The 22,289-nt window shown below is 41.6% G+C and overlaps 1 protein-coding gene across 4 annotated transcripts; it reads right to left on the bottom strand.

The window, feature by feature from the left end:
* Positions 1-10,743: 10,743 nt before the first annotated feature.
* On the bottom strand, positions 10,744-17,995 carry mul1 (mitochondrial E3 ubiquitin protein ligase 1). 4 transcript variants are annotated; one of them, XM_021614389.3, is made up of 5 exons: positions 17,912-17,995; positions 14,669-14,823; positions 13,771-13,979; positions 11,824-12,035; positions 10,744-11,610 (listed from the first exon to the last, which is right to left on the bottom strand). In XM_021614389.3, exons 2-5 carry the CDS (start codon positions 14,786-14,788, stop codon positions 11,093-11,095), a joined length of 1,059 nt encoding a protein of 352 aa, XP_021470064.3. In that variant the 5' UTR covers positions 14,789-14,823; positions 17,912-17,995; the 3' UTR covers positions 10,744-11,092.
* Positions 17,996-22,289: the final 4,294 nt, after the last annotated feature.

The following is a 22,289-nucleotide window of genomic DNA, read 5'->3' as shown; positions in this document are numbered from 1 at the left end:
TAGTGGTTTAGGTCCAGTTTTATGTTCAATTAATGATGCTTGGCATTTAAACATAATTGCACCCATAGGCAGTACTATTCATAGCCAGTAGATGATGCACCACACTTCAAAACACAATGAAGTTAAGAAGGTCTCTCATTGAACTTGACAAAATGAAATCACTTTCTATTTTACAGACATTGGTGTGGTAAATTGGTGTGGTAAGCCATACCTGACTCTGTCTGACGGCCTCATTAACAACAAGTGTAGGAAGGAGCAACGGCTCAGAGAAAGCAAATAGCCCATTAGGATAACAAGGATCTAGCCATGCTAGTAACACCACGACCTGGAAGCACATACCTTTCTCTCTCTCTGTTAGAGATACTGTATGAAAGAGAGGACCGGGAGAGAGAGAGTTGTAGGGATAGAGGGAGAGATTGAGGTAGGAGAGAGAAGGAGAGATGGAGGTAGGGGATAGAGAGAAAGCATGGGGGAGAGAGAAATAGAGTGAGAGAGAGATTGAGGTATGGAGAGAGAGAGAGGTATGGAGAGAGTGCGATAGAAGTATTGAGAGAGAGAGAGCATGAATGAAGAAGAACCATGGCTCATTAGTGTGACAGGTGATACATCTTTACCCTTCCTTTATACACAGAGCTACAAATGCTCCTGTTGCTGGTACACGAGGTACACACTGCACAGGGCACATGGTACACACTACACAGGGCACATGGTACACACTACACAATGCTTTGAAGAGCAATCCTCCAAAGCCAATACCCAACAAGGGATTTGACTGTGCCCCTCAAATCTCAGCAACACTTCAACTCTGCTGGAGAGTTTTTGTGCAAGCAACTGACTGTGGCTTCAGCGATTAGAGGCACAGCACTGAAGGACAGTTTGGTTTTCAGTTAGTTTATTGCCTCTTTAGGCTTCCCTCATAATAATTGTCCTACTTTCTTAGTCAGAGAAAGGATCTGCATAAGGACTTCTGATGTTCATATTGTTACTAGGCTACTGCTTCCATATTCAGAGAAAATATCTGTGTAAGGGAGGTGTTAGAACAGACCAACGCATGTTTTGCTGTGTCTCTTTGCATGAACAAATTAACATTGTCTATATTTAACATGGCTATTGGAGCATCTTTATGCTGTTTAACAAGGTTTCTGAGTCGATTGAGCAGCAATGATCAGGGAAAATCTAAAACTTGTTTGAGGTTTAAAAAGCCTTCTGCCTGAGTGCCGTGGAAAATGTATCACCCCTACAAAAATGTCCATTAATTATAATCCACATAATAATTCACATTTCCTTTTGCTGCAGGATTATTTTATACTGCTGTAGCAAGCTGGCTCAAATTAAGATCTACACCCTAATTAGGGCTAACTCGGTGGTCAAGATACTGATAGGCCCATCGATAATATGACAGTTGTTCTCTATGTACAGGCCTACCAATGAATAAGCCTAAGTAAGAATACTGTTTGGAAAAGGATCCAATCACCACCCGAGTGGCGCAGCAGTCTAAGGCACTGCATCTCAGTGCTAGAGAAGTCACTACAGACCCTGGTTTGATTCCAGGCTGTATTACAACCGGCCGTGATTGGAAGTCCCATAGGGCGGTGCACAATTGGCCCAGTGTCGACCAGGTTAGGGTAGGGTTTGGCCGGGGTAGGCCGTCATTGTAAATAAGCATTTGTTCTTAATTTAACTGACTTGCCTAGTAAAATAAAGGTTAAATAAAATAAACCACTTACAGTGACTTTGGAAAGTATTCAGACCCCTTGACTTTTTCCACATTTTGTTGTTACAGCCTTATTCTAAAATGATTTTTTTTTAAGTCCCTTCATCAATCTACACAGAATATTTCATAATGACAAAGCAAAAACAGAGAGAGTTCAATCTTAGTTTCATCAGACCAGAGAATCTTGTTTCTCATGGTCTGAGAGTCTTTAGGTGCCTTTTGGCTAACTCCAAGTGGTCTGTCATGTACCTTTTACTGAGGAGTGGCTTCCATCTGGCCACTCTACCATAAAGGCCTGATTGTTAGAGTGCAGCAGAAATGGTTGTCCTTCTGGAAGGTTCTCCCATCTCTACAGAGAAACTATAGAGCTCTGTCAGAGTGACCATCGGGTTCTTAGTCACCTCCCTGACCAAGGCCCTTCACCCCTGATTGCTCAGTTTGGCCGGGCGGCCAGCTCTAGGATGAGTCTTGGTGGTTCTAAACTTCTGTGTTCTTGGGAACCTTCAATGCTGCATAAATGCCCTTCCCCATATCTGTGCCTCGACACATTTCTGTCTCTGAGCTGTACGAACAATTCCTTCGACCTATGGCTTTGTTTTTGCTCTGATGTGCACTGTCAACTGTGGGACATTATATAGACAGGTGTGTGCCTTTCCAAATCAGGTCCAATCAATTGAATTTACCACAGGTGTAGAAACATCTCAAGGATGATCAATGGAAACAGGATGCACCAGAGCTCAATTTCGAGTCTCATAGCAAAGGGTCTGAATACTTATGTAAATAAGGTATTTCTGTTTTTTAATTTTAATACATTTGCACAAAAAAAAAAGAGATGTTTTCACTTTGTCATTATGGGGTATTGTGTGTAGATTGATGAGGATTTTTATTTTATTTAATCCATTAAACTCCTCCCAGGAGTTTCATCGGAGAGGAAAAGGTAGAGTATACAGATACTCTTTGGTTTCATGAAGCTTTAGGGTTATTTTCTTATGGCGAGATGGGAGTGGATGGATCTTTTGGGAATAGGGTTGCTATTGAGTTTACGCTCAGCATCGAGAAGAACTATTAACTTAAGAACAAAACATGCCGATTTCTCCTGAAAGATCTTTCTCAAACGGTTAAACGGTTCATTTTAAGACAATCAGAAAAGGGTAGTGTTCTTGTCACTGTTTTTTTTCTTCTTTTCTTTTCCAGGGGTTACAGGCAGGTCAATACACACACAGCAGCACAACACAGGCCCAGTCATTCACTCACACCACATGCCCTCTTCTCTGACTGCAATCTGATTAGTAGATTGTTCCTTTGTTTATAGTTTTTTTTATATGGTGTGGCTACCAAGTCTTTAGCCATGGTGTCCCCATTCTGACTCTGAATCTAGCCATGAAGGTACATGCCAGTGAGGGGTCAATTCCAATCAATTCAGAAAGTAAACAAAATTAAAATTACACAATTACACATTTTCCTGGAATTGGAGTTGGAATTTCATTGTACTTCCTGAATTGACTGGAATTGAACTGGAATTGACTCCAAACCTGGTACATGCGACAGTGACATAAACCTGTTAACTCCAGCTATTCCCAGGTGTAACAGCTGTAAGCACAGTGCAGCAATGTGTATCTGTACTGTTCCACAAAACCTGTTGTAACTGCCATGTAAAACATGCCTTAGCTTAACATGCCTTAGTTAAATTCAAGGCACATATTAAAGATGCACACCCTGAATAAAGGGACACAAACAGCCGTATCAAACCATGAAGGCATGGCAACGATGCGACCATGGCAGCTCTGTCTGAATTAATCATAACTGACACATGAATGACTCAATTTGGCTCCAAGTTCACGGTTGACATACAGGTCAACGATTTCTATAACTAACTCAAGATAGACCAGAGCCTGTCATTTACAATGGGAACAAATGAATTATAGTGGGCCAACAAGCAAGGTGTGAAGAGCCAAGCACAAGCTAGCGAGATCCTATTGGCGCGTTCTAGCATGTATTTGCATATTTCCTTTAGGGAACGCCTACTCTGTGAAATGCGCTTGTGCAAAACTCAATTCGCCCTTGCACTCCTTCTAAAGAACGCATATTTTTACTTTGGCAAAGAGTAAAGACGACAAAGCTTAGTCAAATCTGTTCATAATAGATTCCTATTTTGGAAACAGAAAACTGTATTGAGATCAAATGTTTCATCAATAAGAAAATTAGTAGAATGTCGGCCAAAATCCATCTCACCCTATCTTCTCCCACTGCCAGTCACTGGGCTTCCTCTCATCCCCATATTTAGCAGTGAGTGGAAACACCAACCGGATGCTTCTCATTTATACATCAGGTGAAATATCTGTCTCATTGTTCTATTTGTGTACAGGTGTCGAATCTTCATTTGATCACTCTGTTGCTGAAGAAATCTAAAACTTGTAGTGTATTTAAGGTTTAAAGAGGCTTCTGTCTCCTGAGTGGTTTGGAAAATGTATCGTTCCCTACAAAAATGTCCATTCATTCTAATCCACATAATAATTCACATTTCTTTTTGCTGCAGGATTATTTTCATGTTGTAGCAAGCTGGCTCAAATTAAGATCTACACCTGTAGAGGAGGCTCAGATATCCCCACTGCTTAGGCTGTGGTTACACAGGAATCCTAATTCTGATATTTTGCCCTGATCTTTGAAAAAAAATTCAGTTTTCTAATGCTATTCTGTCATGAGGCTAAGATAAAATTTTGCAGTTTTAAAGCAAATTTCCTGCTATTCTAAAATTGATTAAATATTTTTTTCCCCTATGAGGGGACGACATCCAGGGGTCCACAACCCCCTAAAAAAAAAATATATAAATTGGTTGGGGGCCCTTTGGAGCTCTGGGGCCCCGGGGCACGTGCCCTGCATGCCAATTCAGTAATCTGGCCCTGCATATGAGTCACCATGGCAAAGGTAGTGGTGGCTGTCCTATAGGGTGCCATGTAGCTGTAGGCAATTAACCCTGGGTTCAGTGTCATTTCAGAGATAATCATTTATTCAAGGGCGTAGTGACAGTTATTTCGCTTTTCACAGGCAAAGGGCAGATGCAGTACAGTCGTCAATGATATCAGAGAATAGCACTATTCACCTCATCATGTGGTACAGCTCATTGATATTTTCAATGGTTACAATGTGATAGTTGAAATAGTAGGACTGGGATGTAAATTTTCTAACTTTCTGGAATGTTTTTCAAACCTATTAACTGGTTTTCTATATCAGCCAGAAAAGTTATGCCCACACATACTATAGATAAATTCAATGACATTTTTTTCAGTGTTATGTATAGCCACTTGACCACTTCATGCAATAATCTAGTCTTGGGAGATTTGTTATGTAATATAATAGTCCATTACTGTATATCATAACAGCTTAACGTCCACCACACACACACACACACACATGCACAGACACACACACACACACACACACACACACACACACACACACAAACTGACCAAACCCAAGTAATTGTGGGTTTTAGCTCCAAACAGCAGTCCAAAGAGAGATCTCATGGTGCAAAACAAATTATATCCTACATAGTCTCAGTTTAAGCAATCCCAAGGCAACAGCCAGTGAAAGTGCAGAGCGCCAAATTCAAACAACAGAAATCTCATAATTAATATTCCTCAAACATACATGTATGTATCTTATACCATAGAGATCAAATTAATCACTAACTTTTGATGATATTCATCAGATGACACTCATAGGACTTCATGTTACACAATACATATATGTTTTGTTCGATAAAGTGCATATTTAAATAAAAAAATCTCAGTATACATTGGCGCGTTATGTTCACTAGTTCCAAAAACATCCGGTGATATTGCAGAGAGCCACATCATTTTACAGAAATACTCATCATAAATGTCAATGAAAATACAATTGTTAGACATGGAAATATAGATGCACTTCTCCTTAATGCAACCGCTGTGTCAGATTTCAAAAAAGTTTTACGGAAAAAGCAAACCATGCAATAATCTGAGTACAGCTCTCGACAAAGAAGCCGACAAAGAAGCCAAAAATATATCCGCCATATTGGGTAGTCAGCATTAGTCATAAATAACATTATAAATATTCACTTACCTTTGATGATCTTCGTCAGAATGCACTCCCAGGAATCCCAGTTCCACATTAAACGTTTGATTTAGTTCGATAATGTCCATCATTTATGTCCAAAGAGCTACTTTTGTTAGCACGTTTGGTAAACAAATCCAAAGTCATGAAGCACGTTCCCTAGTTCCAAAAGTTCCGTTACTGTCCGTAGAAACATGTCAAACGACGTATCTAATAAATCTTTAGGATGTTTTTAACATAAAACTTCAATAATATTCAAACCGGAGAATTCCTATATCCGTAGAAAACTCGTGACCGCGCCTCAGAGTCTGTGGCAATCTGCCAGACACCTGGCCCAAACAGCCCTTATGAACCCCCACTTTACAGTAGAATCCTCAAACAAGTTTCTAAAGACGGTTGACATCTAGTGGAAGCCTTAGGAAGTGAAACATAACAAATATCCCACTGTGTATTCAATAGGGGCTGGGATGAAAATCGACCAACCTCAGATTTCCCACTTCCTGTTTGGATTTCTTCTCAGGTTTTTGCCTGCCATATGAGTTCTGTTATACTCACAGACATCATTCAAACAGTTTTAGAAACGTCAGAGTGTTTTCTATTCAATACTAATAATAATATGCATATATTAGCAACTGGGACTGAGGAGCAGGCCGTTTACTCTGGGCACCTCTGGGAACCTTTCATCCAAGCTACTCAATACTGCCCCTGCAGCCATAAGAAGTTAACAGCAACAATTGCACTGAGAGCAGGAGCTAGAGGCTCTGAGCAGTTGCTAAGGCAACAGTCCTGACTTTGGCAATCCGTGGTGTGTTGTGTTTTCCCAGCTCACGGTTGTCATACCAAGAGTTCCGCCATATGTTACCCTTGTTTCCTGGGGAAATCACTGAACCCCAGGGTGTCTAGCATGATGTTTCCTTCCACATTTTTAATGATATCAGCCCAAAACCTCAAAATGGAAAGCTATCCACCAGTGGACCATGTAAATACTGTATCTTACACTCGGTGGCTCACAACTTTTTTCCAAACAGATTTTGTATTCATTGCTATAATTTCCCTGTAATGTTGCCACAATATGTCACTTTCATTCAGTTATTATAATAATGTGTTGATGCTTTCTGCTGTGAGGTGGAGTTAAATTCGGACAGAAAAACACCATCACAATGTCACAATGTGAAAAGAAATGTGAACCATGATGGTGAAGATGCTTGAATCAGCTGTGCACATATGAGAAACAAGCTCCCACACAAAGAAACCTCTTGGTAAATGGCTCCTCTGTGGACATACAGTACCAGTCAAAGGTTTGGACACAACATTCTTATTCAAGGGTTTTTCTTTTCTTTCCACCTCCCCCTCCCTGGCATTCGAGGGCGCCAGGCTGCCCATCATTACACACACCTATCACCATGTGGATCACTTTGTTGATTGCCCTTCTCTATTGTACCTTGTCAGCTCAGGGGTTTGAACTTGCAACCTTCCGGTTACTAGGCAAGTTAGTTAAGAACAAATCAATGACAGCCTAGGGGTGGGTTAACTGCCTGTTCAGGGGCAAAACAACAAATTAGTACCTTTTCAGCTCAGGGGTTTGAACTTGTAACCTTCCGGTTACTAGTCCAAAGCTCTAACCACTAGGCTACCCTGCCGCCCCAGTTATTTATTAAATGTTAACTCTCTATACTCGCTTCTCGTCTCCCAGGAATCATGTAGTAACCAAAAAAGTGTTAAACAAATCAAAATATATTTTAGATTGTTCAAAGTAGCCACCCTTTGCCTTGATGACAGCTTTGCACACTCTTGGCAGCCAACAAGTTCTCAGCATATGTGGGAACTCCTTCAAGACTGTTGGAAAAGCATTCCAGGTGAAGCTGGTTGAGAGAATGCCAAGAGCGTGCAAAGCTGTCATCAAGGCAAAGGGTGGCTAATTTGAAGAATCTGAAATATACTATATATTTGTTTAACACTGTCAGAGTTTACTAGGAGTGGTGGGTCGGAGTCAGGCGCAGAGAGCAAAGGTTTCGGTAAATCGTAATTTATTCTCCAGCACAAAACGATCACGCCAAAATACAAGGTGCATTAAACAGGCACAGGCCCAAACACAGGACCAAACAGTCCGGAGAAAGCAAACACGACAACACAACCAACAGAGTAACAATCCAGCACAAACCTAGGCGGACCTAACAGGCTTAAATAGACATAAATCAAGAAACGAAACAGGGAACAGGTGCAACCAATAAGACAAAATGAAACGAAAAGGAATCGGTGGCGGCTAGTAGACCGGCGACGACGACCGCCGAGCGCCGCCCGAACAGGCAGGGGAGCTACCTTCGGGTTTTTGGTTACTACATGATTCCATGTTTTTTTTCATAGTTTTGATGTCTTCTTTATTATTTTACAATGTAGAAAATAGTAAAAATAAAGAAAAACCCTTGAATGGGTGCATCCAAACCTTTGACTGGTACTGTATATAATGTGTCTTCAGTATGAAATGTCTTCAGTATGAAACCGGGACTGTGAGTTTCTCTTTCTCATCTTCTAACAAAGCCTCTATTATAACAAAACCTCAAGTCCTACTGATTAATGATGCACATGTAGTACATGTTGATTGGTGGCATATAAGATGCTTGCAAGTGAGGGCTTGTTATGATTATGCGTTGTGTGTTTTTGTTCCTCAGTCACTTCAGTTGGAGGATGATCTTTCAAATTGAGATGCTGACTCTGTTCAATTGATGTCTATTCCTCTGCACAAATGTGTCCTATTCCAACACTAGCACACCTAATTCAAGTAGTCAGCAGAACTAATCATCAAGCCCTTGATTAGTTGAAGCAGGCGTAGAGTGCTGAAATAACAAATATGACATGATACTGGGTTAAAATATAAATGCTAGATTATGTGTAATACATATGGTAGAGTAGTTCATACTAACTATCAGTGATGTCGACCTTACATCCACTGGAGGCTGATGGGATGATCTATAGGAGGAAGGGCTCATTGTAATGGCTGGAGGACAGATTGTAATGGCACGAGGACAGATGCAGAGCCTCGGTCTGATGCCATTAAAAGGTCATTTACCACCTGCACAAGTGCAGTCTCAGTGCTATGATGGGGTCTAAAACCAGACTGAAGCATTTCATATACATTGTTTGTCTTCAGGAAGGCAGTGAGTTGCTGCGCAACGGCCTTTTCTAACATTTTTGAGAGAAATGGATGATTCGATATAGGCCGATAGTTTTTTAATATTTTCTGGGTCAACGTTTGGCTTTTTCAAAAGAGGCTTTATTACTGCCACTTTTAGTGAGTTTGGTACACATCCGATGGATAGAGAGACGTTTATTATGTTCAACATAGTAGGGCCAAGCACAGGAAGCAGCTCTTTCAGTAGTTTAGTTGGAATAGGTTCCATCATGATATTTTCCTCAAAGAAGTTCATTAATTTATTACTGCTGAAGTGAAAGCCATCCTCTCTTGGGGAATGCTGCTTTTTAGTTAGCTTTGCGACAGTATCAAAAATACATTTCGGATTGTTCTTATTTTCCTCAATTAAGTTGGAAAAATAGGATGATCGAGCAGCAGTAAGGGCTCTTCGATACTGCACGGTACTGTCTTTCCAAGCTAGTCGGAAGACTTCCAGTTTGGTGTGGCGCCATTTCCGTTCCAATTTTCTGGAAGCTTGCTTCAGAGCTCGGGTATTTTCTGTATACCAGGGAGCTAGTTTCTTATGACAAATGTTTTTAATTTTTAGGGGTGCAACTGCATCTAGGGTATTGCACAAGGGTAAATTGAGTTCCTCAGTTAGGTGGTTAACGGATTCTTCTCTTCTGACGTCCTTGGGTAGACAGAGGGAGTCTGGAAGGGCATCAAGGAATCTTTGTGTTGTCTGAATTTATAGAACAACTTTTGATGCTCCTTGGTTGGGGTCTGAGCAGATTATTTTTTGCAATTGCAAACGTAATAAAATGGTGGTCCGATAGTCCAGGATTATGAGGAAAAACATTAAGATCCACAACATTTATTCCATGGGACAAAACTAGGTCCAGAGTATGACTGTGACAGTGAGTAGGTCCAGAGACATGTTGGACAAAACCCACTGAGTCGATGATGGCTCCGAAAGCCTTTTGGAGTGGGTCTGTGGACTTTTCCATGTGAATATTAAAGTCACCAAAAATGTGAATATTATCTGCTATGACTACAAGGTCCGATAGGAATTCAGGGAACTGGATGAGGAACGCTGTATATGGCTCAGGAGGCCTGTAAACAGTAGCTATAAAAAGTGATTGAGTAGGCTGCATAGATTTCATGACTAGAAGCTCAATAGACAAAAAAGTCATTTTCTTTTTTGTAAATTGAAATTTGCTATCGTAAATGTTAGCAACACCTCAACCTTTGCGGGATGCACGGGGGATATGGTCACTAGTGTAACCAGGAGGTGAGGCCTCTTTTAACACAGTAAATTCATCAGGCTTAAGCCATGTTTCAGTCAGGCCAATCACATCAATATTATGATCAGTGATTAGTTCATTGACTATAATTGCCTTTGAAGTAAGGGATGTAACATTAAGTAGCCCTATTTTGAGATGTGAGGTATCACAATCTCTTTCAATAATGACAGGAATGGAGGAGGTCTTTATCCTAGTGAGATTGCTAAGGTGAACACCGCCATGTTTAGTTTTGCCAAACCCAGGTCGAGGCACAGACAATGGGGATAGTAGAGCTTGATACTTTTCTTAAATTATCAAATGTTTCTATCTTGCACATGTTTTATTTCTGTACTTTCACTGCTCATATCAAATTCAATGGCTTATGCAAAACATAAAATATCACTGTTGAAAACATGTATGAAAGGCAGAAGTCACTGTCCTGGCAGCAATACATATTTTCATAACTGTGTGAAGAGTTAGTATACAGATGTAAATGTACACTCCAACTTTGCAAAATAAGTTGAGGATTTGTTTTGTGTTTTTCGTTCTTTATTCAAAATGGCTTTGATGTGCTTTGGAGAAACACTGAGGTGAAGACATTCAACTTCTGAGTTGATTCTACAACTCTCTATGGAAAAAGGACGCATCTTTTCCTCAACTGATATAAATCAAATCAACATAATAACAACACAGCATTACAAGTAAGGTTGATCTTTCAATGAAATGTTAAAGCTACACACAGCTAGCTATACACAGTCATTTTCCTGTCACACAAAAAAAGACAAACAAAAAGAAAAACAAATACACAATCCTATTTTCAGTGACATTTTCAGTAACATTAGATTAGTCCAGTTACAATCGCCATGGCATTATCCATTAGCTGTTATAAAGCGGTACTACCCTCTCTATCGGTGCCCTGCAGATAGGGCACTTCTTTGGCTCTGAAAGAGCCTGGTAGCACTGGTCACAGGCACAGACATGCCCACACTCCAGGAACACACAGGAACGCTCCCGGGTCAGACACACTGTACAGGCACTAGGGGAAACACTGGTCTCCTCTACATTCAGCTCCCTCATCCTCTTCCTCTGATGCTCCTTGAACTCCTCCAGGACGTTCTTCTCCTTTCTCCTCTGTCTGTGGTAAACCCACTGCTTCCACAGGATGAAGAGGAGCGTCGTAGAAGCTACCACACCAAACAACGCAGTCAGGACCCTCCAGACTCTGACGCTGCTCTGCTGCTTCTCCACCAGGGAGTCATAGTCCAGTCGGCTGAGGAAGTACCTCAGGCCCTGCTTGGGAGGTTGGAGCTTCACCAGGTTGTTGTCCAGCACCAGCTCCCCGACCCCAGTCACACTCTCCCCCAGACGCAGCATCTCCTCCGTCTCATGGATACCTATAACAATAATAACAACAACAACATATGCCACTTAGCTTTTATCCAAAGTGACTTAAAGACTTACATGCATGAATGCATTTTAGTATGGGTGGTCCCAGCAGCAATGTAACCCACAACGCTGGCTTTGCAAGTGCCATGCTCTACTAAAGCAGTGTTGACCTTAGCCCTGGGCTTAACTGAGCAACACAGGACCACACAAAAGGACCATACCTTTAGGGCGCTCCCCGCTGATGAAGTGGCCAATGACATTGGTCAGGGACTGGACCGTGGGGTGAAAGTTCTCGTAAGTGGTCTCCAGGTCTAGCTCCGAGGAGTCCAGGGGACGGATGACCCGGATGGTGGCGGCCATGGCCATGTCGTGGGATGCCAGGTCAAAGGGCACCGTGTTGGTGCGCTGGTGGATGACCTTTTCACTCTCGTTCCTGACAGGTACAAAATATTAGAGATATCTAGAGAGATGTGTATCCACAAAAATATGTGGTGTAGAGCATAACATTATTTTCATACATTTTGTTTGTTTACAAATTATTTTGTGTTACCTTGAATGAATAAATATACATAAGAGGAACAAAAGTTAACTGTTGGGTCATCGTTAAACCATACATCCACACAAACTGAGCCTCCTAACAGCCATCAGTAAGACAGCGTGCAAGAATACATCATAGCAATTCAATGTACAGTCGTGGCCAAAAGTTGAGAATGACACAAATATTAATTTTCACCAAGTCTGCTGCCTCAGTTTGTATGATGGCGATTTGCATATACTCTAGAATGTTATGAAGAGTGATCAGTGATGTCAAAGTCCCTCTGTGCCATGCAAATGAACTGAATCCCCAAAGAATTCCACTGCATTTCAGTCCTGCCACAAAAGGACCAGCTGACATCATGTCAGTGAATCTCTCGTTAACACAGGTGTGAGTGTTGACGAGGACAAGGCTGGAGATCACTCTGTCATGCTGATTGAGTTTGAATAACAGACTGAAAGTTTCAAAAGGAGGGTGGTGCTTGGAATCATTGTTCTTCCTCTGTCAAACATGGTTATCTGCAAGGAAACACGTGCCATCATCATTGCTTTGCACAAAAAGGGCTTCACAGGCCATGATTTTGCTGCCAGTAAGATTGCACCTAAATCAAACATTTGTCAGATCATCAAGAACTTCAAGGAGAGCGGTTCAGTTGTTGTGAAGAAAGCTTCAGGGCGCCCAAGAAAGTCCAGCAAGCGCCAGGACCGACTCCTAAAGTTGATTCAGCTGCGGGATCGGGGCACCAACAGTACAGAGCTTGCTCAGGAATGGCAGCAGGCAGGTGTGAGTGCATCTGCACGCACAGTGAGGCAAAGACTTTTGGAGGATGGCCTGGTGTCAAGAAGGGCAGCAAAGAAGCCACTTCTCTCCAGGAAAAATCAGGGACAGACTGATACAGTATTCTGCAAAAGGTACAGGGATTGGACTGCTGAGGACTGGGCTAAAGTCATTTTCTCTGATGAATCCCCTTTCTGGAAAAAAGCTTGTCCGGAGATGACTGTGTCATACCAACAGTAAAGCATCCTGAGACCATTCATGTGTGGGGTTGCTTCTCAGCCAAAGGAGTGGGCTCACTCACAATTTTGCCAAAGAACACAGCCATGAATTAAGAATGGTACCAACACATCACCCGAGAGCAACTTCTCCCAACCATCCAGGAATAGTTTGGTGACGAACAATGCCTTTTCCAGCATGATGGAGCCATAAGGCAAAAGTGATAACTAACTGGGTCCATGGCCAGGAAACTCCCCAGACCTTAATCCCATTGACAACTTGTGGTCAATCCTCAAGAGGCAAGTGGACAAACAAAACCCCACAAATTCTGACAAACTTCAAGCATTGATTATGCAAGAATGGGCTGCCATCAGTCAGGATGTGGCCCAAAAGTTAATTGACAGCATGCCAGGGCAGATTGCAGAGGTCTTGAAAAAGAAGGGTCAACACTGCAAATATTGACTCTTTGCATCAACTTCATGTAGTTGTCAATAAAAGCCTTTGACATGTAATTCTACTTCAGTATTCCATAGTAACGTCTAACAAAAATATCTAAAGACACTGAAGCAGCAAACTTTGTGGAAATTAATATTTGTGTCATTCTCAAAACTTTTGGCCACAACAGTACTTTAGCACCTACCAGAGATGAGTGGTACGATTCCACACCATCTTCTTCTCCTTTAGAGTTAACCTCTCGATGACCCCTTTGCAGTTGTCCACAAACTGGCTGTTCAGGGTTTCTTTAACAGATCTCACAACACCTTCGATCACAGCGTACGGGACACATTTTCCTGGTGCTGCTGTCAGGATGTTCTTCAGATCCTGATCAATAGACACTCTCTTGGCTCCCTGTAAAACATAAAGCATATTGAAGAACAATCAAAAACTTCCAATCATCATTATGATGAAGTGAAATTCTTTCCTGGTAAAACGCAAATGACAGTATGTCTGAACTATTGATAATATCACATTGGATTTCTGGGTGCAGTGCTACTGTATGCTCTGGTAAAATGCAAACAAAACAATTTAAAGAGATTGACACCTTTGTATACTTTTTAGCCAGTAGTTCAGAAAGTAGTGCTCACAAGCCAAAAGTGGTCCCCCAAAATTGCGTACTATACCATATATGTGCTCACCGTCTCTCGCTCTGCCGTGTGTGTATCTTGCTAGCTGTCACTGAAATGGAGAGGGGCTAAAGCTCATTGGCTGGAACTCGAATTGATAAGGGGCTGGCCCACGTGGGGGAAAATGGCGCAGCGCAGCTTCCAGTAAACTGTCGCTTTCAAACTAGGGATTTCGTGGCTACTTGAGGTAACACAGTAATTATACTCATAGATTATGTATGTACTGTACGAACTACACATCGACAAATCCAGCCCAAAGCGAGAGGTTTACAAAATACTTACGTCGCCAACGTTCCGGACTATGTCTTTAAACTCCCCTCAAGATGTGTCATTTGTCAATGATTAGCTAACCACAATTCTACCAGATTTAAAGAGATAAGAAAGATAGATGAGACAAGCCTATAATGTGATTACCTTTAATCTTGCTACTGTTGTTGTCCTCCTCCTGTACACAGAGTAGAAGACTGCAGTCAGTGCTGTGCTGGTTGTTAATAGTAGGACTTGAGCTGTGGAGGGTTTCCCAGTAGAATCCATCTTTTCAGAGAACACAAGGGCAGGTGTAACCCCACCTGGATTGGGAGTCAGACGACATTCTATAAAGCTATGCTCATGTGTTAGTTGGACCTTGATGGAATATATGAATGCCATGTAATTACACTACAGAATTATACTTGGCCAGTTGGTTTGTCAGCCTACTAATCCATATTTACAGAGACTTGACTGACTGCCACCTAGCTGGGTGATTCTTATGAACCATGTATCACATTGAGATACAAAAATCATGATGCATCTGCAAAAATCAACTATCGCTCTGTGTCTTATTTTAAATAAAAAAAATTCCTGAATTGTGTACATTTTCACCCCAAATTCTGATTATCGAAATGCATCCGGATTAAACTCTGGTAATTTTATAAGATTTTACTTTAGAAAAACTTGCTTATTTGAATAAAACACCAAATATTTTGCTGCAGGTTATCCACAAATCATAAAAATTGTATACTAGTTGAAGTTGACATTAAACTACAATATGTATTACGTACAAACAGTGTCTGATGGCATGTGTCTCATTTCCGTAACACTTTTTAAGTTCCTTTAAAAACAAAGTTTTATTCACCCATGATGCATCATCTAGGTGAGTAGTATAAGTTAAGTACATTTATTTGCTTGGATGTCTTCAGAATTAGGTTCTTAGTCTCAAACAGCCCCTTTACCCCCCTTGGCCTTCTCACTAACGAAATGGCTAAAAAGCTCAGAAATTTGAGTCCGATTTAATTTCATTATAATTTTATAATTTCATTAGAAATATTTTTGGCCCACCCACACAGACTTGTGAAGAAGGTGCAGCAGCGCCTCTTCAACCTCAGGAGGCTGAAGAAATTCGGCTTGTCACCAAAAGCACTCACAAACGTTTACAGATGCACAATCGAGAGCATCCTGTTGGGCTGTATCACCGCCTGGTACGGCAACTGCTCCGCCCACAACCGTAAGGCTCTCCAGAGGGTAGTGAGGTCTGCACAACGCATCACTGGGGGCAAACTATCTGCCCTCAAGGACACCTACACCACCCGATGTCACAGAAAGGCCAAAAAGATCATCAAGGGCAACAACCACCTGAGCCATTGCCTGTTCAGCCCGCTATCATCCAGAAGGCGAGGTCAGTACAGGTGCAGGGACCGAGAGACTCAAAAACAGCTTCTATCTCAAGGCCATCAGACTGTTAAACAGCCACCACTAACATTGAGTGGCTGCTGCCAACATACTGACTCAACTCCAGCCACTTTAATAATGGGAATTGATGTAAAAAATGTATCACTAGCCACTTTAAACAATGGCACTTAATATAATGTTTACATACCCTACATTATTCATCTCATATGTATTAACTGTACTCTATACCATCTACTGCATCTTGCCATCTTTATGTAATACATGTATCACTAGCCACTTTAAACTATGCCACTTTTATGTTTACATACCCTACATTACTCATCTCATTTGTATATACTGTACTCGATACCATCTACTGCATCTTGCCTATGCTGTTCTGTACCATCACCCATTCATATATCTTTATGTACATATTATTTATCCCTTTACACTTGTGTGTATAAGGTAGCAATTGTGGAATTGTTAAGTTAGATTACTCGTTGGTCACTACCGCATTGTCGTAACTAGAAGCATAAGCATTTCGCTGCACTCGCATTAACATCTGCTAACCACATGGTTATGTATGTGACAAATAAAATTTGATGTGATTAGATTTTTATTTTCAGTGTTATGTTTAACTCACATCTTTTCATTAGGGGAGCAATGTAGAAAATGTATTAGACATTGATTTCATTATTACTTTTTCGGACTTTTGTGGTAATACGAATTTTGTGGAAATTGTCAAGTTTTGAGGGAGCGTGCAATTGGCATCCTGACTGCAGGAATGTCTACCAGAGCTGTTGCCAGAGAATTGAATGTTCAGTTCTCTACCATAAGCCACCTCCAACGTCATTTAAGAAAATTTGGCAGTACGTCCAACCGGCCTCCCGACCATGTGTATGGCGTCGTATGGGCGAGCAGTTTGCTGATTTTAACGTGGTGAACAGGGTGACCCATGGTGGCGGTGGGGTTATGGTATGAGCAAGCATAAGCTAAGGACAACGAACACAATTGAATTTTATCGATGGCAAATTGAATGCACAGAGATACCGTTACCAGATCCTAAGGCCCATTGTCATGCCATTAATCCGCCGCCATCACCTCATGTTTCAGCATGATAATGCACAGCCTCATGTCTCAAGGATCTGTACACAATTCCTGGAAGTTGAAAATGTCCCATTTCTTCTTCTGCATACTCACCAGACAGGTCACCCATTGAGCATGTTTGGGATGCTCTGGATCAACATGTACGACAGCTTGTTCCATTTCCTGCCAATATCCAGCAACTTCACACAGGCATTGATGAGGAGCGGGACAACATTCCTCAGGCCACAATCAACAGCCTCATCAACTCTATGTGAAGATGCGTCGTGCAGCATGAGGCAAATAAATGGTGGTCACACCAGATACTGACTGGTTTTCTGATCCATGCCCTACTTTTTTGTTTTGTAGGCATCTGTGACCAATCGTGAAATCCATATCTCAGTCAAATCTTTAACATTTTTGCATGTTGCCTTTCTGTTTTTGTTCAGTATAGATAAGTACAGATCCTAATCTCAGTGATCAAAGAGGATATTTCGTTAAAAATGAAACTGGATCATTTTTGGGTCAAATTTCGCGAGAATGACCCAGCTAATTATTACTGTAGCTAACGTAATCGAGGACTCTAATTTTGTTCCAGCAAAAATCTATTTGGTTTGACTGACCTTCTGGAGGCGAGTGACCATTTCAAATGCTGAGCTAATGACAACAACGCACTCGCCAAAATACAAAACATATTAAAACATTTGGCATCATACAGAATATACTGACTGAACATGAAAACCTGTCAGTAGCTAGCAAGATTGTTGACATTGCGCTAGCTAAGGGGCTCTGTAATTTAGCCCTTCACTGACGTAGATAGTTTGTAAACACACAGATCTCTCACCCAGAAAATTACGTTTATATTTTAAAAAGGATCGACTTCGTTCCAAGATTACATAAATACAGCCACAAGTAGCTAGCACTCACCCTCCACTTTCTCACAGTAAACACTATTTCCGGGTTCCTTTTCTCACTTCAAAATAAAAGTTATTTCAATGTGGTCATTTGACCAGCAGGTGACAGTGTTCAATCATTTATCAAGTGAAAAGCTTCTACTTCTGTGGGTTTTATGGGAGACTTACAACCCAAAAAGGTCTATTACTGCTACCAACTGGACGGGGTTGAAAAACCAAGGTAGGGAAACTAACTTAATCCACCCAAAATAAATCAATAAAAAAAAACACATTGATGAAACTAAAATCCCCAAACTCCCACTTCTTCCTTCCTTCAAATCTCCATATCTTCCTTCTCAGGCTCTATTACCTGAGAGGGTGGTACGGCTTGTGCCAATACTCCATGCAACTCCTCCGTCGAGAAGTCATTTAGTCCCAGGAACCGTTCCACTGCATCCACAAGGATATCTATTTTCCTGGACTTCCTCTCCACCTTGGCAGTGCCATTGATCACCATAACAATAAAGGCCATGAAGTCCACCTTCTTAACCTTTAACATATCTGGGTCCAGCTGTTGAACGGCAACCCCTGTATCCTTCAGTGAAGGCTCCATGGACTCTTCAGGAGCACCATTCGAACCCTTAACCCTTTTATACAGCCGCTGCATATGAAATGCTCTGGACAGCCTTGACTTTGGCCACCTCATTATCTTCCACCCTCGTTGGGCATTCCAAAGACTTGGCTTCATGGTTTCCACCACAACTGCAACTGCACCATGTCACATTTTCATCACTTTTAAAACACGACATTATCTTTTCCACAACTTGAACATCTCGGCTTCGCCCTTCTGCAAACACGTGAAACGTGTCCACAAGCTTTACAGTGATCACACTGCATTGGTCTTGGAACAAATGCTCTGACTTCGTAGTTTATATAGCACTTGAGTAGGGAGAGATTCCATATCAAAAGAAGAGTAGGTGGAGATTCCATATCAAAAGAAGGGTTTGGAGAGATTCCACATCAAAAGAAGGGTATGGAGAGATTCCACATCAAAAGAAGGGTATGGAGAGATTCCATATCAAAAGAAGGGTATGGAGAGATTCCACATCAAAAGAAGGGTATGGAGAGATTCCACATCAAAAGAAGGGTATGGAGAGATTCCATATCAAAAGAAGGGTAGGGAGAGATTCCACATCAAAAGAAGGGTATGGAGAGATTCCACATCAAAATAAGGGTATGGAGAGATTCCACATCAAAAGAAGGGTATGGAGAGATTCCACATCAAAAGAAGGGTATGGAGAGATTCCACATCAAAAGAAGGGTATGGAGAGATTCCATATCAAAAGAAGGGTATGGAGAGATTCCACATCAAAAGAAGGGTATGGAGAGATTCCACATCAAAAGAAGGGTATGGAGAGATTCCACATCAAAAGAAGGGCATGGAGAGATTCCACATCAAAAGAAGGGTATGGAGAGATTCCACATCAAAAGAAGGGTATGGAGAGATTCCACATCAAAAGAAGGGTATGGAGAGATTCCATATCAAAAGAAGGGTATTGAGAGATTCCACATCAAAAGAAGGGTATGGAGAGATTCCATATCAAAAGAAGGGCATGGAGAGATTCCATATCAAAAGAAGGGCATGGAGAGATTCCACATCAAAAGAAGGGCATGGAGAGATTCCATATCAAAAGAAGAGTAGGGAGAAATTACATAGCAAAGAACAAAATAACAGATACTGTAGTCTTCACCACACGATTCATCCGACGAGCATCAATCACTCCATGAATGTTTTTAATCTCTGCAACATCGACTTTCCACAAAACGCCAGATAAAAGCCCCTTGAGGGGTGCCCTGTTCCGACGAGACACACAGGACACATCAAACTTCTCAAATCGGGTGAGACAGAACACACGCTCATTCTGATCCTCAGAAGAACAAAAAAATCAAAACAAGCCCGTGTCTCATGATCCTCACAGCCTTCACTTTACGCAGCACCCAGTTCACCAGTTTAGATACCTCAAATGGATTCTTCAAAATTGGTAATCCAATCAGATGCTCCTCATTAACAAAACATACTCCTACAAGATAAGAATGGACATTCTCATCACTGTATGCTGCTTTATATTCTCTCCTTGATTCCCCCGGCATTCCCCCGCTCCTTCTCTCCTTGACTCTCCTTGATTCCCCCGGCATTCCCCCGCTCCTTCTCTCCTTGACTCTCCTTGATTCCCCCGCCATTATAGTCATGCTGCACATCAGCGTCCGCTTCCGCCGTCTTTCTTTCCAACAATTTGACTGACTTCCAAGTGAAAAGCACATCACAGATTTGTTATTACAGTCGTATGGTCTCTGTGATATGAAGTGAGATGATATCACATGTTTATATTCAGTTTTGGTTGTTAGAATGATAAACAACCATTGTGTAAAGAAACATGTATTTAACTTCAAAATGTGTTGTCTAACTAGTGGTGTACAGAAGAAAAGAAGCAATGGATCATAAATTATTCTTAATAAAGTCATGTTTTTATTTTTATTTAACATGGCAAGTCAGTTAAGAACAAATTCTTAATTACAATAACGGCCTACCCCGGATGATGCTGGAACAATTGTGTGCCGCCCTATGATACAGCCTGGAATCAAACCTGGGACTTTAGTGACACCTTTAGCACTGAGATGCAGTGCCTTAGACCCCTGCGCCACTCGGGAGCCCAAAGTCTGTTTGAAACATACAAATAAACTCAAAGAATAGCCTAGGGCAGGTTTGTGCATTGTATTGTGTGGATACCTTAGTATTACACAAGCATTTCACTACACCTGCAATAAGATGCTGCTAAATATTGGTATGCAACCGATAACATTCGATTTGATTTCGATTTGATTACAAGCAGCTACAGGAAACAAGAAGGGGGGAGTTTAAGTAATTGTATGAAGCATCACTGCACTTTATGTTGCTGCCAATGTTTTCTGTTACCCCCTTCTCTTGTAAAGATGTTGGCCTACATGAATAGGTAGGGTGGCCTACATGAATAGGTAGGGTGGCCTGCATGAATACGTAGTGTCATGACTTGCCCTCTTGGATGAGATCAAAGATTTCAAGACCCCCATCTTCTGGGGGAGTTGGCCAGTTTTATGACAGTCATAAATACTTTGCAGGAACTTTCTCTCCCTTGCCATGCAGTATTGAGGGGAAATAAACCTTTTGTTACAAAGAGATTCTTCCCACCAAAACTCAAACATCCAAATGTGGATAATAGAACAATATTTCTAACACAAAGAATGTTGGAAATAGTCGGGAGGGACTTAAAGAACAATCATGTCAGATCATGTATTGTTTTGTGATATCATTAAATACGTTATAATGGAAACTATTAGGAATCAAGGTAAGACCCAAGTGCAGACTGTGTGAAGTAACAATGTTTATTGTAACAACAGGGGCAGGCAAATGACAGGTCAAGGCAGGCAGGGGTCGATAATGCAGAGTAGAGGCCAAGGTACAGGACGGCAGGCAGGCTCAGGGTCAGGGTCAGGTCAGGCAGAGGTCAGTAATTCAGAGGTGGAGCAAAGGTACAGGACAGCAGGCAGGCTCAGGCAGAGTGGTCAGGCGGGTGGGTACAGGGTCAGGACAAGCAAGGGTCAAAAACCAGGAGGACGAGAAAAGACAAACTGGAAAAAGCAGCCGCTGAGACACAAACCGCAAAACAAACAAGATGAACTAGCAACAGACAGACAGACAGAAAACACAGGTTAAATACCCAAAGGATAAGTGGGGAAGATGGGCGACACCTGGAGGGGGTGGAGACAAGCACAAGGACAGGTGAAACAGATCAGGGCATTACAGGAAACAATGCAACTTTAAGAGCTTTCACAATGTACTGTATATGTCAGTTACATCTAAATGTTGTAAAACTTATATGATTAAATATGAAACTATTTGTGTGAAGATGAAATGTGATTTTAGCCTTCTAGAGGAGAATTGTTTTTCATGTAAGATTTTGCCGAGTCAGTGACCACGCCCAGGTGAGCACAGACATTGTGGCAACGTGATGGAACCGCCCTCCAAAGCTGGTGCATAAAAGGACTGCTAACGAAATTGACATAAGACCAAAAACATGCTGGGTTGCTGCCAGTGTGTAAAGGGGTTCTAGCTGTACCCTGAATAATCAACCATTGAGACAAGACAGCGTGGAGTGGTGGCTACACGGCTGACAAATGGTTAAAAACTACAAGACCAGAAGACTATACCAAACATTCTCAGTCTGCAGCCGGGCAATGTAAAGTAGTCTAGAACTTTGACCGAAGATGAGAAAAGAGGAACATTTCCCTCTCAAACGACCATTGGAACATCTGATGTATCAATTCTAAGGAACACTTCCAAAACAAAGAAAGCCTACTATTACAACTGAGGACAT

Source organism: Oncorhynchus mykiss, chromosome 9, assembly GCF_057628025.1.
Source record: "Oncorhynchus mykiss isolate SJ-2025 chromosome 9, ASM5762802v1, whole genome shotgun sequence".
Lineage (NCBI taxonomy): Eukaryota > Metazoa > Chordata > Actinopteri > Salmoniformes > Salmonidae > Oncorhynchus > Oncorhynchus mykiss.
This window is presented reverse-complemented; position numbering and strand designations above follow the sequence as displayed.

Coding starts and splice junctions, on each gene's coding strand:
- mul1 (XM_036986932.2), bottom strand. Junction 13,980..14,668: donor CAACAGTAGCAAGATTAAAG/GTAATCACATTA, acceptor TATGTTTTACAG/GGAGCCAAGAGAGTGTCTAT. Junction 12,036..13,770: donor AATCGTACCACTCATCTCTG/GTAGGTGCTAAA, acceptor TGTACCTGTCAG/GAACGAGAGTGAAAAGGTCA.